Source organism: Fusarium oxysporum, chromosome 3 (assembly GCF_000149955.1).
Source record: "Fusarium oxysporum f. sp. lycopersici 4287 chromosome 3, whole genome shotgun sequence".
Lineage (NCBI taxonomy): Eukaryota > Fungi > Ascomycota > Sordariomycetes > Hypocreales > Nectriaceae > Fusarium > Fusarium oxysporum.
This window is the reverse complement of record NC_030988.1, coordinates 5054647-5071018: the sequence shown is the minus strand read 5'-3', so window position 1 is coordinate 5071018 and position 16372 is coordinate 5054647. Positions and strand designations below refer to the sequence as shown.

The following is a 16372-nucleotide window of genomic DNA, read 5'->3' as shown; positions in this document are numbered from 1 at the left end:
GAAAGGATCTCGGACTAATAGTTTTCTCTTTCGGATTATCGCTTTACTGAAACGGTGAGATTATAGAGTGGTCGGAAAAATAGTTTGGGGATAAGCACGGACTTAAGGCTCGGAAGGATCCAGTCATCCTGTTCGATATAAACCCAAAACTGAAAGTAATCTCGGAAAATTAGTTTCTTCTTTTATTGTATCAATTACTCTTGACATTGTGTCAGCGAACATTTGTAATTATTCGTCTGCTTGCGCGTCTCATAATGTCGAACCGACAACGCAATACAACCTCATGCAACGAGTGCAAACGCCGTAAGCTCCGCTGCGACGCGCAACAGCCTCAATGTGGATTCTGCCTGAGATCCGATACTCTATGCGAAGCGTCGCCACGGGGGAAACGAGGTCCTAAGCGAGGGCATCTCAATGCCCTGCGTAGCCGCCTTGGTCAGCTTGAAGAGATGCTACAGAGTCGATTCGAGCTCGAGCAAATTCAAGAACTACAGACCCATCAGCAAACCGAGCTTCATTATTTAGTGAGTGTTGATAGCTATTCTAGATGTGTATCTATCACACATCTCCTGCTTCGACTAACCCCACTCAGCCGACTTTCGAAAGCCAGTTACCAGATACAGCCTCTCTCAACCTAGGAGCGCCATTAGACTCGCCGCTGCCTCAAGCCTTTGGCTTGACTGATCCTGTAATCCATGCAGAATTGTACTATATAACTCTACAAACCCACCACCAGAAAGTAACTGACATGTTCAGGGACCAACTCTATTTTGATCGGGTCCATCCATCATTCCCCATACTTCATCAGGCATCTTACCTCGCATGGTCTAGATCGGCCAGCAAATCAATTGTCCAGACATGCCTACAGCGTATCATGTGGATCATCGCCATCCTGCTATCTACACAGTTTCGTGAGTTGATCGATCCACTGTACACACAAGTCAAGAAAGATCTAGAGTCTTCTGAATCTTTCGAAGTTGAGCATGCTCAATCGTGGACACTTCTCACAGTGTGCGAGTTAATGCGCTCTTCGTATAGCCAGGCTTGGATCAGTACAGGTCGAATGTTTCGACTCGTCCAAGGTTTACGTTATCATGAAATTGACAGCCCAGATAAAGTTCATAGCTCGAAGGAAGATTCGACAAGAACGGAAGAGAGGCGAAGAGTATTCTGGATGGCCTACTTACTGGATCATCTCTTCGGCATGAGGAATGACTGGCCTGTGACCTTGAGCGAGCATATGGTAAGCTATCTTGGACATGCACTAACGAAAGAGGCTTATGACTGACACTTCTCTCTTTTATGAGATCTGCACCAAATTGCCGGTCCCCGATAGTGACTTTCAGGGAAATTGTCTGGTCTCAGGCAACTTCATCTCCCAGGCTATAACAGACCCAGCCTCCCAAGCCAATTCACCATTCAACGACTGTCTTGCAATAGTAACGCTCTGTGGTCGTGGTCTGCTCCGCAACCGGCACAACAATATCTCCAAAGCCTACGGTGACAATGATTCCGACTCATCTGAGCATTGGCGCTGGCTGAAAGACATTCTCTCTTTAAAAGATCAGATAAAGTCGCGAGGAGATAAACTCCATCCGCTGGGGACCTTTGTTCAGATCCTAGGTCAGGTAGCGGAAGTACTCTTATGCAAAGGTGTTATACAGAAAAACAGCAACCATGGTCAGTGCATGCCGGATGACTGCCATCGACGGATCTCAATAGCCACAGAGGAGATTATTCGCCTGGCTAGAGGACTAACCCACCTCCACTTCTCTCAAGTAGAGGAACCTTTCCGGTTCTATCAATTTATCCAGTAAGTGATCAATAAATATTAGCATAATTCCATCCAGGAGAGGATGAAGTGAATAAAGAGAATAAGTAGTAATACTCTAATTATGGCCTATATAAGCGTATTAGAACGATTTGATCTAGGTTGGGATTACTGTGTCGAGATCCGGTAGCTGTTCCAAATCACCAAGATCCTGACCCGGTTCAGGATGTCTCTGATACAACCCCGGAGACCTCTCCACAAGTGGGGGACGGCGAGTCAGGTCCAATTGAGCATCTCGCACAAGAGCTGGCAGAACAGCTTATCAAATTTCAGGATGCTGCAACGAGTGGCACCAGGCAACAAAACGCAATCATATGGAAGATGCCAACGAACATATCAGCCTTGCTGTGTACCTGGACTTCACGCCTGAATTAGGTCCTGACATCCTCAGTCACGAGACTATCGCGCACCAGAAAGATGGTCTGGCTGGAAGACTTAGCCCTGAATCCAGAAGACAGATCTTTTCTGGTATTGACTCCAGAGAGGAAGTACCATATATCGGCTTGGATGAAGATGAGCGGGTTTCAGATGGTGCTGGGGTTAGCTTCGATATAGACAGCGTCGTGGCCTTCCGAGTAAACTTGATGTTGCCAAGAAGGGTATTCACTGGTCTCACCCGAATGACTGTATCTGATCTTCAGTCTGATCTCCACCTTCGATCAATACCCGTCACGTTCCTCGATACAAGTGGAAAGCAACATCAAGTCCACCGACTTGTACACCAGATTCCTCACTATACATTCGGTCGTGTTATTGGGTTTGAGGATATATCTTCATATCTTCTAATCCCTAACCTATATCGAGAAGAACAGAAGTGCAGTAAGCTTAGAGATGAAGACTTTCGGCTATGGATGGATAGTGTTCTGCTTCCTGCGATATACCAATGCTATAGCACAGCCCAAGTCCAGCATTATCCGTCGAGCTATGACCACAGTCGCTATAGTTCTACTGCTCGCGGAATAGAGGGACTTTCTCAGCGTGTGCATCCAGTGGCACGCGAACAATAATTAGTGTACTATTTACCACCAGAGGCACTGGCAGATGTTTGGGCTAATATCACCACTAACATTCATGAACCAGGATCCCAGCAGTTCCAGGATGTTACGATTCTCCTTCAAGCAAAGAACCTAAATGTTCTCACAAAGTACGTCACCTGGGAGAAGATGATGTTGCGATTTGAACGGTATTGGACCAGCGCAATCGACAACAGCCATACGACAGCAGACCTCTACTTTGATGTTGGGAAAGCAACTTGCCCTCAGTAGCCATCTCAGGTTGTCCCTTGGAGCCAACTGGCAGCTGGTATTATTGACGATCCACCACAGAAACAAGCAGAAACTCTACTTTACCGGTGATGCTGCTTAGAATCATATGCCTTCCAGGTCAGCAATAGGTATACCGATGATAAAGGGACCCAAAAAGCCTAACGAATGAAGATGGGTGAAAGCGAGAAGAACCAGTCTGAGGGGACAGGGAGAACCCCACCCTACTTACACTCGGGAGGACACCTTCTTGAGCTTTTACTAGCGAGCTTTCTGCATATAACTAACCAGATTCCAAGAATCATACGTGCGCTGCGGGTATCATGGGCGTCGGAGGACATGGTCCGCTTAGGTAATGGTGCCCCAGACTAATGCGCCATCGAGGGACTAGACCTTTGCTGGCTGCCCAGCTGGCCTACACAATGAGATCACTTTTATCCAAGATGATTAGTAATATACTTCACCAAAGGAAGAGTGACGGAAAAAGGGAGTCTGTACAAATCCAATGCTGCAGATTTATTTGCGTCAGTCAACCAAAGATGTATAGCTCTTTCTTCCTAGTACAATGCTATACGGCGCCTATTAACTCTACCCGTTTTAGTCGAAATTATAGGCTTGCTAAAGCCCTCACCATCTTTTCCTAGTAAGCTTGCACAGCTAATGACCTGGTAGCCATCACGGTATGGTCGTAAAGCAATCGGCACTCTCAACCCATACAAAATCCATACTTCATCTCCGTCGTTGACAGAGATCATAGCGCTACCTTTCCAGCCGTCTGCGTTTTCGAAGTGTGCGAATGGCCACGCCTGGCCGGTCAGCTGAATTTTTGTGATCGAGATTCCGTATACTTTGGCAATGCATGCTCGCGTCTGACGGATCGGATCCGTGACTATTTCGAAAGAAGCCTCAGCGCTTTCACGGGGTATGTTGCAAAAGCCCTGGTGGAAGAGCCTTTTCCCAAAATAGTAGTTTCGAATGTTTGAGACTTCTGCACTGGTCCAATCGACAACCCATGAAGGTAATGCAGGATTCTTAGCATTAACCAGTACTGTGGCGTGGATCAAGATGCCTAGACTATCTTCCTTGTCTATGATCGCCCTTGTAGTCATTGTCATAACCTGAGTTGCAGTCATCTCTGGTGAATAATCAGGCAGGATGTGATATCCTGGTGAGGCTAACCCGAGGATAGCATATACCCGATCGCGATCATCGGAAGACTTGCAAGAACGAGAATGTGACAGTAGCGCCTTGATACCCATGCTGCCTCTCCATTGTATCTTCATCTTCGCTGCAAACCGTACGTGATCAACTTGGCGATGAAGGTCCCTCCGCTGAACAGTAGTGAGGATACGGCAAAATAAGCGATCTTCGGTACTACCCTCCGCTAGACCTTTCTTTTCAAGAAAAAGGCTTCGATTTGTTAATAAATACCTGTGTAGTCCGCAAAAGGCTTTTAGAATCTCCCAACACACTTCCCATGAGACGAGATGCTCGCCAAACATGAAACTGATTTGATCAGATACCAAAAACTCTTGACAGACCCAAGCTCGATTCCACCACGGGCTGCTCAGAACGTCATAGAATGCAATCCAGCCGTTTACAAACTTCTGGTCATGCATGTTGTTCCAGAGATAATGGCACATACGATGATATCGAAATTTTTCAGGGCTGAGGTTTCTTCGGGATGTCATTCTCTTTTCTCGTCTAGCTGCTTGAGCTTGAGCTTCATCTTCAACCTCTGGTTCATCTTCAGTATCGTCCTGGAATGGTTCATCGTCCTTCTGCGAAGGGACAGCATGGCACAAGTCGATAAACCATTCCATTCCCCTACCACGAGCCTTTGACGTTGACAAGCATGCAAGGGTACATTCCGCACGATGGTAGATCTCCCTCATAAAGCCGACCTGATGTGACCTCTCTTTCAAGTCATGTTGATTAATGCATAATTGATCAACCCACAGCAGAATTGGACCTTGTCTGGAAGATCGATTCCAGTAACGACGAGCGAGTACCAATGCGCGATGCAGATTCGCGAAGATATTGCATCTCACTCCGTTCACTGAAATAGTCTTGGTAGCTGTCGGATCTCCTGCGCAATACGACAGAGCATAATATCGCTTTTGTGCGTCGGTTAACAATGTCGCAGGTAGTAACTTGCAGTCAAGTATTCCACCGCCAGTGTACGTGGAAAGTTCAATAAGACGGATTTCTCGCCTATTTGCATCGAGGCTCTGATAGATGTTCGCTGAATAAAACGCCTCATTCTCTGGTGTTCTGAAAATATCGCGCCCAGGCAGTAGTCGGCTTGGATCACTGGCCGATTCCGTCTTTTTTGTTGTCATTGCAAAGAAATTTGCTTTCAAGAGTTGCGCATAAGATTCTGTTGCTATTGAGACGTTTGAGAAATTTTAAGCACAAAGCTTAAGCTCGAGCTAGATGACAGGGCAATTTTGGTCGATATTGACGGCGACTGGGTCCAGGTGATTGGGTATCGCTAATCTGCCCACTGGTCTGCCTTGCAGCCTAATTCTGACATGGTGGGCAGGCTGAAAGTCAGAATACAGGACCTTGCATAAAGTCGACTGCGATCTACATTCAAGTTAGATACCGCAAGTTTTGCTATGTTCGCCATTCTACTCAAGTATTCTAGTCCGGAACGGGCCCGTTCCTGGATCGGTCACGCTTACAAAAACGCGTAACGGGGCCCGTTCCTAATGCGATAGTGCCTGCCATCCCAGTAGAGTTCAATAGGCATTCGGAATCGTGAGTTGCCGATAACATCTTATCAAAGGTCTCAAACAACATCCTAGAAGCATGTCCTCACAAGCCCCCAAAATCCCTCTTCAAGAATTATCATCAGAAACGCATTGCGTTTCCTGTTCTTGACCAATCATCGTCTAGCATTTTCGCACCATATTTCCCCCGATGAAAACGCACTGCATTTCTTGTACTGCACTTGTCAAGCTCAACAGCTTGACCACAGACCTAAACAACATTCATTTCCATTATCTATTCGATTTCTTTAGTCTGGATCCTTAAGGGACTGGAAGAAAGGACTATATGACTTTGGCAAACTTGTATTAGCATGCTTGCAGACCAAGTCTCAAAACTTACAACCTCTCGTGACCAATTTCATTGTTACTTTCGCTGACTAGCGATGTTCTTTTGCGTGATTTCCCCTATCCATAATCGTACGTAAGAGATCAAACCGCGTTTAATTTACCTGATGCATTAGGCGTCGGCCAATATGACTTGATTGAATTAAATCTGTCAGTATTCCTAGCCAATACGCTCTACAAGGTTGGCGTGCGACATCGTAACACAACTGCTGTCTTGACTCTAAGCCTGGCTTTTTGTCGTAGTAGTGCATCCTTCCACCTTATAATTAATTTAAATACCATTCCAGGATAGTATTTAATGTCTTAGACCCTGTTTCGTTAACTAGATGTGTCTGTAGTAGAGCTGTATTGTTTTATTTAATTTTGACCAGGGTAGGCCTACAGTTCAACGAAAGGTCCTAAATTGTTAGAGCCGTAAGTGGAAATAGTACTGGCTTGTAGATAGAGGCGATGGCGAGAGATAGCGCGGTCCGTTGAACCCCTTTGTTCGACGGCAAAATAAGACTGATAAATCTTAAGATAGGATTTTATGTAGCGAAGCTTGGAAAGGCCTTGAATATTGAGTAAACCTTTTTCGTTTGCTATATAATTAGTATTTCTCTTATTACTTTACGTGTAACTAATAGAACTTGTCGATATGTAAATTTCCGGGTTTACTATTTACGCGTGAGTATCGAAGGTCTGATGGACCAAAAGCGACCCTCCGCAGGTGATTTCCTTAATGTCACTCCAACAAGTAAACCCATCTTCGACTGAATAGGTCCTCCTTTACCCATAAATAGTAGATATCATGTTATACATTGAGTGATAGTTTTACACTTTATCTGCATTATTACGAAATTATTGATTATTCGGTTTTAAGAAGAATAAAAGGTAATTAAAGCTGTATTTCTGGCAATGTGCTAACCTGTAGTCTTGTAGATTACTTAATTTAGCCTGCTGACAGAGTGGAACATAGAAATAAAGCAAGTTGAGCGGATGATTATTGGGAGATCACCGTATGGCTCCATGGCAGCTAACAAACCAAACTTCGGACGGCAGGGCCTGCCGATGATCCGACGAAGATAAAATCATTCGGAGGCTCTCCAATTGGTGCGGCTAATAATTCAGAATTAGCGATACCAATAATGAGGCCTTCTACCTGCAGGTTCTTGTTGGCTCGAATACAGAAAGATCAACCAACACTTGAAGCGGAACGTCAGCCTCATCGGACGAACAGAAGCATATCATTTGCGAGAAGATAACATACGAGAAGAGATGACAAGCAAGGCGCAGCAAGCAGCACATAACGTATCAATAAAAATAAAAACTCTGTTATGCTTACCAAACATGACGAATGCTAACCCGTATGGTGGCAACTTCTTGCATAGGGTAGATGTGCTTTCCATGTTGTCTCCTTCCCTTTTTCTTAAGAAAAGAACGGCACACTGTAATTCATTGAAATATAACTGTTGGCTGCATGGCCCTACCGGCATAAATGAAAAGGGGAACGGCTGCATATTTTCACACCTCACTGATGAGAAACAATAGGCCGCGGTTGTTCGGACCGCTGCAGTCATCACTGATTTATGCTGTGTGAGGCTCGGAAGCTGTCAATTCCGTTGATAACTCACCGCTGAGTAGAGCGGGGTAATAAGACATATAGGACTAAGAGGGGCAATAAGCTCGATTATGAGGCGTTAATGATGACCTGACCGGACGCCAAGAGCTAAGAGCGGAGGAGCTAAAAGGTCAAGATAGGCAGCCCATCTAGCTCTACCCCTTAACATTAGATTCTTTTAGTCTAGATCGGCCCGCCCCGGTGTAGATCCTCTAGCAGTAAAAAGGCTACGCTAGCTCCATCCCGTAGTGATGGAAAATCATGGATTTGTTGCTGCCGCCGCTATGGACCGAGTCTTCGCAAATAAATCGAACTAATTATCGATTACGGCTTAAATAATAAAAAGTACTAAATAAGATAAGAACCCCTGCTGTATCGCCGCATTCGAGATGGCGAAGCGATACGCTGATTTTAGGCTTGCGAGGGGTCGATTTAAGCTAGTCTCTGCAAGGCATGACCTGGAACCAGTGACGTTAACTGACAGACTTAGTGGTGAGGCCAGAAAAGTGCGAGCAGCGTGTCCGCGATTACCCATGTAATCGCGGACACGCTGCTGCCGCCTCCGGTTTAGCGGCACGGTCCAAACGGGCAAGGTGCGCCCGCCTGCATAAAGTCCATCCGGCGGATAGCTTTAATATCGGCGTGTTTTTGAGTCTTAGAATGTCCCAGAAGCTGCGCAATCGATAGATGCTGATAGTTGTGACCAGCGTAGATGCTCTCCATTACATCTTCCACAAGGAGATGCACGTGGACAGCTCGTGTGGGCGGGCCAGATCCTGTCGAAGGTTTGGCCTCTAATTTCCGTTGATTGCTCTGTAGTTTTTTTGATTCCGCAATATTGTTTACCTTGGAATAGTCTAGCAGATGTTCCGTTGTTTCCGAGAGGATGCGACAGCATGTCTCGATCATATGTGCTATGTCTTGCTGTGAAATACCCAAACCTGAGTCATTCAACGGCTCGAGGCCGAGGGTAATGCCGTGAAGAGGGGTTCGAAGCTCGTGAAAAATCGACCCCAGAACGTCAGATTTAGCTTTATCGGTAGCTGTTGTCTCCAATCGAAAGGCTTCCGCTGCCGCAAGAATTCCGACAGCCCGGAGAAAGAGCAGTTCATGGTGTTTGTCGAATTCGTACTTCGAAGTATTTGAATATATAAAGCCGCCAATAGACGAGGTACCTTTTCGTGGATCTCAAATAGGTACAAACCCAAGACTGCGAGCATTAGGGAAGGCTTTGAGCAGAACTTCAATTTCTTGTTGTTTCAATTCTGCCAATTCGCACTTTATTCTCAGCCCAGGCTCTGGTATCGATGCGTTTGCGTTTGCTAAAGCATCCACTGAGGTCGTAAAGGTGGAAACAGCTTTGTGGTCTGTAAAAGTAGTATGGACTTCATTGGGAACCACAATTTTGTGGAAACTCAGGTCGAAGAGGCAGCCTTTCGGGTATCGTTGGATCAGGCTAGAAAGGAGAGGTTGTGATAAGCCGCCGCCGTTTGAAAAGGTCGATACAGAGCCAACGCCATGACTGGATGCGGAACCAAGCAATTGACATGGAAGCCATAGCCGTCGAGCCGAACTAGAAAATGCAACCCCGCTGTCATCCGAGTTTGATCCGGGTGGTGATGGTTGCTTAGGCATGGTTTCATCAGCCGCTTGATCTTCGAAGGGTCGCATACCATGAAAACCGCGAGAATCCCCAGAGGAAAGCACAACCATCGATCCCAAGGGCTTCTCTGACAGTTGTAGCAGCCCCCAAAAATGGATTGTGACAGCTTGTAAACTTTCCATGCCGGTCTTCATTGACATTCATTCTAGATGTGTGGTTGAAGTCAGACTCAAAGGATGGTTCAGAAGACCCTCTAAGTCCAGAATCCGTCTCTATTTTGTCCGGAACAGCGGCTTGCGAGCAATCGGAGCTCATAGTCACGCAGGAGTCAGCATAGTCTGTAGATGAGAGAAAACTCCCATCTATGAAAGTCTGAAGACTAAGGTTCATTCGCATATTACGCTTCTGAACATTCTTAAGACGGCTGTTTTCTAAATGACCCATAATTGTTTTGACAGGCCACGCAAAATATTGGAATGCGTCTCGTCACAATTGGCGCCTGGCACAGAGTTGGTGACACATAGAACACCGATATTAATGCCCCGAGGAGATCGGATAGGAACAGCAGCATAAAATCTGCCGAAGTTGCCAGGACTACAATAAGGACGCGAGTGAAATCGCGAGTCTGTGACCAGATCTTGGACAAGGATAACTGGTAGCTCTTCAGAAACAGCTTCCTCGATTGGCTCTTCAACGTCTGGCGAGATCTCGCATTCCTTAGAACGCAGCGTATAACCACAGACCCCATCAGCGCGAGGAATGCATGTTCCACAGAGCCGAAGTGCCTCGTCACCGCTGTTCCGGCATGAGTTGGGTACCAACGATGTCGTGGGCGTGGCCTCAGCTACGATGTATTGTTGTGTCGTGTCAAATAGAGAGATGAGTGAAACGTTCAGTCTTGGTCTGGCAACTCGCCAGTTGAGCAAGGCTGGTGAGGATAGCATCGGGGGAGGTCGTGAGGTCGACATTAATGACTTGGTGAAGGGGGCGACACGAACTGCGCAAAAAGTCATCGTACCTGCCAAGACTCGGTTAGTAGGGCTGGAGATCTTCCTAGCCTAAGCAAAGTGGCTTTACAGTGCTTTGTTTATTGGGCCTACCTGGCGATCTCATTCAGAGATATGGCTGGATTTGGTGACTTGAGACGTGTTGGTCGCATTGACATATGTCATCATTGGACCTCTGGGGTCAGAGCGCCAAAGACAGAAAAAGTGACAACCGGAGAATGCGACAAGGGATCTTGGATCCCAGGGAATTGTCGAAATGGAATCCGCGCAACCAAAGGTGCGTTCACACTAGACAATTGTGCTTCTGGTCATTGGGGCGAAACTGCCAGGCGTTGTTGAGGAGCAAATTTACCAGTTTACACTGAAAGTAGGGGGGCTGGATCCACTCTGCTCTTAGCCAGTTAAATTAGCAGGTTAGGAAGTCCTGTAACGGCTGTGCTGAGGATTTAATCCAGGATTGGCCTATTTAAGATCTTGATGCTGTCAGTTCTTGTAATTGAGGGGCTTCTCAGAGCTAGACCAAGTGAAGTCGACTGTAACAGACCCGCAAGCTCCGGAAGACAAGAGCAAAAAGGGTCATGCATCCGAAACGCCACGATTCTCCCGCACGGAAGTCAAAATACTTCAGCCATGATATTTGCGCCTAATCTCATGAATAAAACAATGATTCAAACATATCGTTGAAGCTTTAAAATATTTGAGCTACCAGTAAGCCAGTGAACATTTTTGTCGTTTATGAGGCACTGTGGCAGAGGAGCTCTCCACTCCAAATTCTTGCCCCTGTCATCCACTAAGCCAGGGTCATAGGACCTTTGGACCCTTGAACCCTTGAGCCCTGCACCGGCAGGTGGCGAATCAGCGGGTAGTATTCATGTGAATCTCAAAAAAGCACCATCCGAGTCTGAATGAGTATTTCGAGACACGCCACTGGAATGGGAGTTAAAATATAATTCTCTACGTGGCGAATATGAACCGCCTCTAGCTTGCCGTTTGGCGAATAACAGGCCACACACGTTACAGAGTGTGCGAGAGCTAAAGGGGGCTTTTCGCCATTTTGGTGTCTGCCTTGTGTGGCAAACTAAACAGCAAGGATTAGAGGGTGGCAATGTGGATGGTGGCTGCATTTATGCGTTAGAAAAAAGGAAAATCGCCGGGCAAAGAGGCATCCCACCTGATGCTGATTGCGTTTCTGACGAGAGATAGGTACTTCACAGGAAACTCTTTGGCTAACCTTAGAGCGTGGTATAGCTGGTCTGTCCGCAGAGGTAGAGGATACTACTAAGCAGGTGCATGGCTTTGGCGAAGACTGGAACCTATCAGCATTGGGATATTCAACCTTGGTAGATAAGGCCATTGGTATAGCCGGTGTTTGAAACAAGGCAACTTCATAGAGTGGTTGGCCAGTGTGCCACCTTTCTTCGACGCTTTGAACCTGTGATAGATATCTATAGTGGTAGTATGATAACTTGCACCGACGAAATGGACAAGAATGCAGAGCAGAGCCGTCACGGAGACTGTGTGGCGCCGGATGTGTCTGGGTTGCTTGTAACCTACGAGCTTAAAAGGAACAGCAAGTGGTTGCCGCTGAGGTCCCAGGCGACGTTACCAGGCGACCTCGTGGCAATGATGACGAGATGGCGCATTGACAGCAAGAAGAGCATGCGACTATGAGCCATTGCGAAGAAAGCGAAATTGAAAATCTCATCACACGTAAAAATCACAACGTTCGTTAATCCAATTCGGGCGTCAAGGAGCCGGAGCTTTTGCTCCTTAACCTGCCTGATACGTAGGGCCCGTAATGCGGCGCTTATAAGAAGGAAGCCGAACGTAATTGGTCCGCTCTTCCACGAGAGAAATTCCCCATGAACGGAGGGTCTTGCACTATGATCAATGTACCCTGACGGCCAAACCATAATCGGCCGACGCATGATGGCATGACCTTGTATCAGCCCATGATACAGTATTGAGCACTTGCACCTTCCGCTCTGAAACAACATGCTCGTTGTAAAGTCTAGGGTGGGGCCTTCTTGATACATCGGCTGTGCTTTAAAAGACGATTTTTGTCAGAAATAGGCCGGCTTGTAGGTACGTAAGCAATTTCTAGCTGGACGAATGAAGTATTTAGAAGTACCGCTGCTGCCTGGAATTCCGGGGCCCGAATCTGGGAAAGTGGGGAGAGGCTAGCAGTGCGAGCCGTGAGTACTGTCGCTTGCATCGACGGATTAAGTACATCAGTAGGCCCGCTTTCAGTATGGACATGAGTGTACACCGTACAATCGGCTACTTATGCTTGGCGTGTTGGGCTTCGTTTTACAAACAAGAGTTATTGTAGGAGAGGACGGTGCAAGTGCTCAATACTATAGTGTAAGGTATGGATGGGTTAATTATCAGCCCCTAGGGTTGTATTACTCCTGGCGCTTTACTGAACGATCGACGTATCGAGCTGGAACGATCCGGACGATAGCGGAGAGTAGACTCCGTTTTAAGCTAGGCAATCCCACGTGGCGGTCTCGAGCGGCCACTACGGACCCAAGCAATCACCGTATCAGGATCCCCTCCAAGGACGAAAGCTAGCACGAGATCGTGAAGCGAATAGCAGAAACAAATCTGGCTCGAGGAGCCTGTGTGCTGCGAGACGATCTCTACTTCACCAAGGTAGACAACGTCAACGGCACCACGGTGCTAGACGAGATGGGTGAAGTCCGAACAGGAGGAAATGAAGCCTTTGTCCAAGAGAACGATACCTAGATTGCATAGATAGCGTGGCTCAACAGGAAAGACATCCCCAAAGCGTATGGGATAATGGCCGTTTACCTCAAGAGGCGCTTGGAAGCCAGGCGGAGGAGCCCGGAACTACTAAGATGTTGGAACATAGGGACCGCCTGAGATAGTATTATAATTGCTAGCCGATCACAGACCACTAAGCCTACCAGTGCGACAAACCACCGTCTGCGGCAGGTATGCTCAAGAGGGTCATCATCACAACGCATGCATAGAGATGATCCAGAAATGCATGCCGTAATGGGGCTCACATAAACTTTGTGGGGATGGGCAAATCTCCGGCAGTTTTCCGCCAAAAAATAGAAATTTACAAGTATTCCAGCTAAATATAAAGAAACAAGGCGTATATTACATAGATGGTTTAATGACGACAAGGAAATCGAGAATCCCTTTTGTGGCCACACTAGTACATAGAGAGTACGAGAAATTCCCAAGCTCGTCGACTCTGCATTAAGGTAGAAAAAGGCTTTTGATTTCGCTCGTTAACTTGTGGCGCAAACTTGAAATAAACTTGAGAGCGACAAAGAACAGCGAGGCTTATTTTAAGGAGATATTAACCATTGACACTAGGGATGCTGGGAAACGATCTGATAATAAATGCCGACAGTTGTCATCCCAAATTGCCCATTGACAGCCGTCAAACGAATAGAGAGAAGCACAAGGATCATAGGCTGGAGTCAAAAACGACGGCCCCAGTGTTTTTAAAGGGTATCGTGTGGAACGATGTGCTTTTTTCCAGGCGGGCTTGATTTATGGAGCTCCAGCAACGTTTGCAAGAGCTGTCCATGTTGGAGGATAGGCGGCTAATGCTATAGAATACCAGTTCATACTGAGTCCCGTATAGTCCAACCTGTCGTTAAGCTTGGCTTTCTCTTGAGTGGAAGTAAACAGCGCTTGAGATCGTCGAGCACCTTAGCCTGTATTGCACGAGCGCAAAACTTGGCATATCCCTCCAACTGCAGCAATATAGGATCATTATCCCTGTCGCCTCAACGCAACCTCCATAAATGTGAGCTCATCCATGTCCTGGTTAATGCGGTCATATCTCCTTGCATCCCACTCCATCTGCTCAATTCGGATGTTTTAAGAATAGTCTTGCATGTACTAAATGCAAGTCGCATCACATGTCAGGTTGAACCATTTTCAGAAAGAGAGAAGAGAAGCTGTTTTGTTGACTTTAACTGCAACATAACGGGCAGCTCTCAGGCAGCACAATGTAGTGCTCATGAGGACCATTCGGACATGAATGTTTTGGGCTCCCGTCGATGGACATTTTGCAAAAATGTGTTCCAGGGTCCATGCAAGATGAGTAAATGTAGTAATATTGGGCAAAATTACACATTGTGGCGAAAGGTGAGCCTAGTGCAATACTACAATCCATACGTTAGGTTGGACTTTCTAATTCAGACGCCATTTAACTTACAAGACCTCTGTGTGCAAGTGTTAGTACGGGTTTAAAGTAAATTATTCTAAGCATTAAGAATAGACTGAGTGAGCGATGAGAGGCCCAGGCTCAAATATTGATGATAGAACAAGCTATTACTGTAGCTTGATGCGTTTGTCGAACTAAAATGATATGACATGTCGGGGAGCAGTTCAGATGTAGTGCACTCCCTCTTAGACGAAGTGGTGGCGTTTTGTAACCGGGCACTGTGGTAATCATGCAGAGTAAAGACAGGGAGACCGGCTTATGAGTTAGAATAGTAAACCCTGCCGGTGCTCGATTGACAATAAGCTGAAAGGAGAGGGGTAGCCTTGTCCAGTTGCGGGCCGTAGCTAGTAGACAAGGAAGAATTAGTGAAGCTGCTCAAGCGATTGCCGTCCTAGCCCTTACCCGGGAGCTTGAATTGAAATGTCGGCAAGACGTTACGGGCAACCAAGCTCACCGTTGATGGACAAAAGGTTATCAACCTCTCATGCGGATGAGAAGCACTTGTCCAGAGTCGCTGCATAATGAGCTCATCTTTACAGGAAAAATTAGCTCTTCAGTGCAGGATGATGCATGCATGCTAGTCCAAGATAGGCAAGCGTCGTGACGGACCGGATTGACTTGCATGACTCGCCTGGGGTCAGTATTTCGACTCCACGATTAACAAAAGAGGGCTTCGTCGCTAGCTTATTAATAGAGACCATTACTGATACCCGATAGTCAAGTTAGGAAGACATACTCGCAACCCGAAAGGTATTTCCAAGTCAGTCCGGTCAAATACCAGTAAGCAACCTTGTATTCTCAGTATGTCATACCTAGAAGTGCGAAGCAGTGTAGAATAAAAATGAAGCGGAGAATAGAATAGATTATTAAATGAAACAAAATAAGATGTAAACGAAAGAATGAATGAAGAGGCCGTATGCTAAATGCTCGTATTACTGTATGAAACTCACCGCTATTGATAAGCACTTTAATAGCAAAGGTCCTCTATTTTTTTTCTTTTGCCTTTCGTACACTGTCCCTGCCATCTTCCTGGCAGCTATGCAGCTTTCAGCTATAAACGCCATGTTCCTACCCCTGCTGTTGCGCTATAAGAGCTTTGACATAAACACGGCATGAGGACCTCAATAATACTATTGGCAGTCCTGAAGAGAATAAAAAAGAGCATTTGCTTCCTGTCATGTGAGGGAAGTCTCTCAATGTGGTAAACATAAGGGCTTCAGTAGACAGCTGCCTCCAAACGCCGTTTTTGTGGCACTGTCCTGAGAAATAAGGAGAAAATCGAAAATGAAACCAAAGCCGTACAAGGTCAGGTAGAAAGTTCCTAACAGACGTAATTTCTCCTCTTCCCTTTTCTCTCTATTCACCCTAACAACTCATAGGCCTCTTGTAATACATCGACTAGTCGATCGTCGTGATGTCCAGTTACAATACTTCACCCAAGGACATTGCCGTCAGGTCTTAGTATCGTAAAGAGAAGCTTGTTCTCCTCGACGTACTTGCTTGAATGGATGGCGCAGTAGCTGTTTCCCGTCGTGCAAGATTTGGATATAGCGACGAGCTTCATTTGCGATGTAGTCCTGAATCAAATGGCAATCGCAACCTGTGTGTTGTAACAACCTTATTTTGAGCTGATATATCTGATGTCTCAGGTCAGACGCGCAGTTACAAAGGTCGTGGTTGGCTTGTTCTAGATCTTCCTCGTTGGTCCTGAGTTTCTTTGCATCTTCCTGTTGTTTG

At 46.4% G+C, this 16372-nt stretch overlaps 4 protein-coding genes across 4 annotated transcripts; 1 reads left to right on the top strand and 3 right to left on the bottom strand.

The window, feature by feature from the left end:
• Window positions 1–254: 254 nt before the first annotated feature.
• On the top strand, window positions 255–3196 carry FOXG_14874 (uncharacterized protein; the record flags this gene model as incomplete). The annotated part of the gene is made up of 7 exons (XM_018394939.1): window positions 255–524; window positions 593–705; window positions 757–1243; window positions 1308–1680; window positions 2105–2809; window positions 2861–3092; window positions 3157–3196. 7 exons carry the CDS (start codon window positions 255–257, stop codon window positions 3194–3196), a joined length of 2220 nt encoding a protein of 739 aa, XP_018254877.1.
• A 382-nt stretch (window positions 3197–3578) lies between these two features.
• Window positions 3579–5435, bottom strand: FOXG_21808 (uncharacterized protein; the record flags this gene model as incomplete). Its single annotated transcript, XM_018402171.1, has 1 exon — window positions 3579–5435. The coding sequence occupies one exon, from the start codon at window positions 5433–5435 to the stop codon at window positions 3651–3653; it is 1785 nt and encodes a 594-aa protein (XP_018254876.1). The 3' UTR covers window positions 3579–3650.
• Window positions 5436–9000: 3565 nt separating this feature from the next.
• Window positions 9001–9615, bottom strand: FOXG_21807 (uncharacterized protein; the record flags this gene model as incomplete). Its single annotated transcript, XM_018402170.1, has 1 exon — window positions 9001–9615. The coding sequence occupies one exon, from the start codon at window positions 9613–9615 to the stop codon at window positions 9001–9003; it is 615 nt and encodes a 204-aa protein (XP_018254875.1).
• Window positions 9616–9846: 231 nt separating this feature from the next.
• Window positions 9847–10428, bottom strand: FOXG_21806 (uncharacterized protein; the record flags this gene model as incomplete). The annotated part of the gene is made up of 1 exon (XM_018402169.1): window positions 9847–10428. The coding sequence occupies one exon, from the start codon at window positions 10426–10428 to the stop codon at window positions 9847–9849; it is 582 nt and encodes a 193-aa protein (XP_018254874.1).
• Between the last annotated feature and the right edge of the window lie 5944 nt (window positions 10429–16372).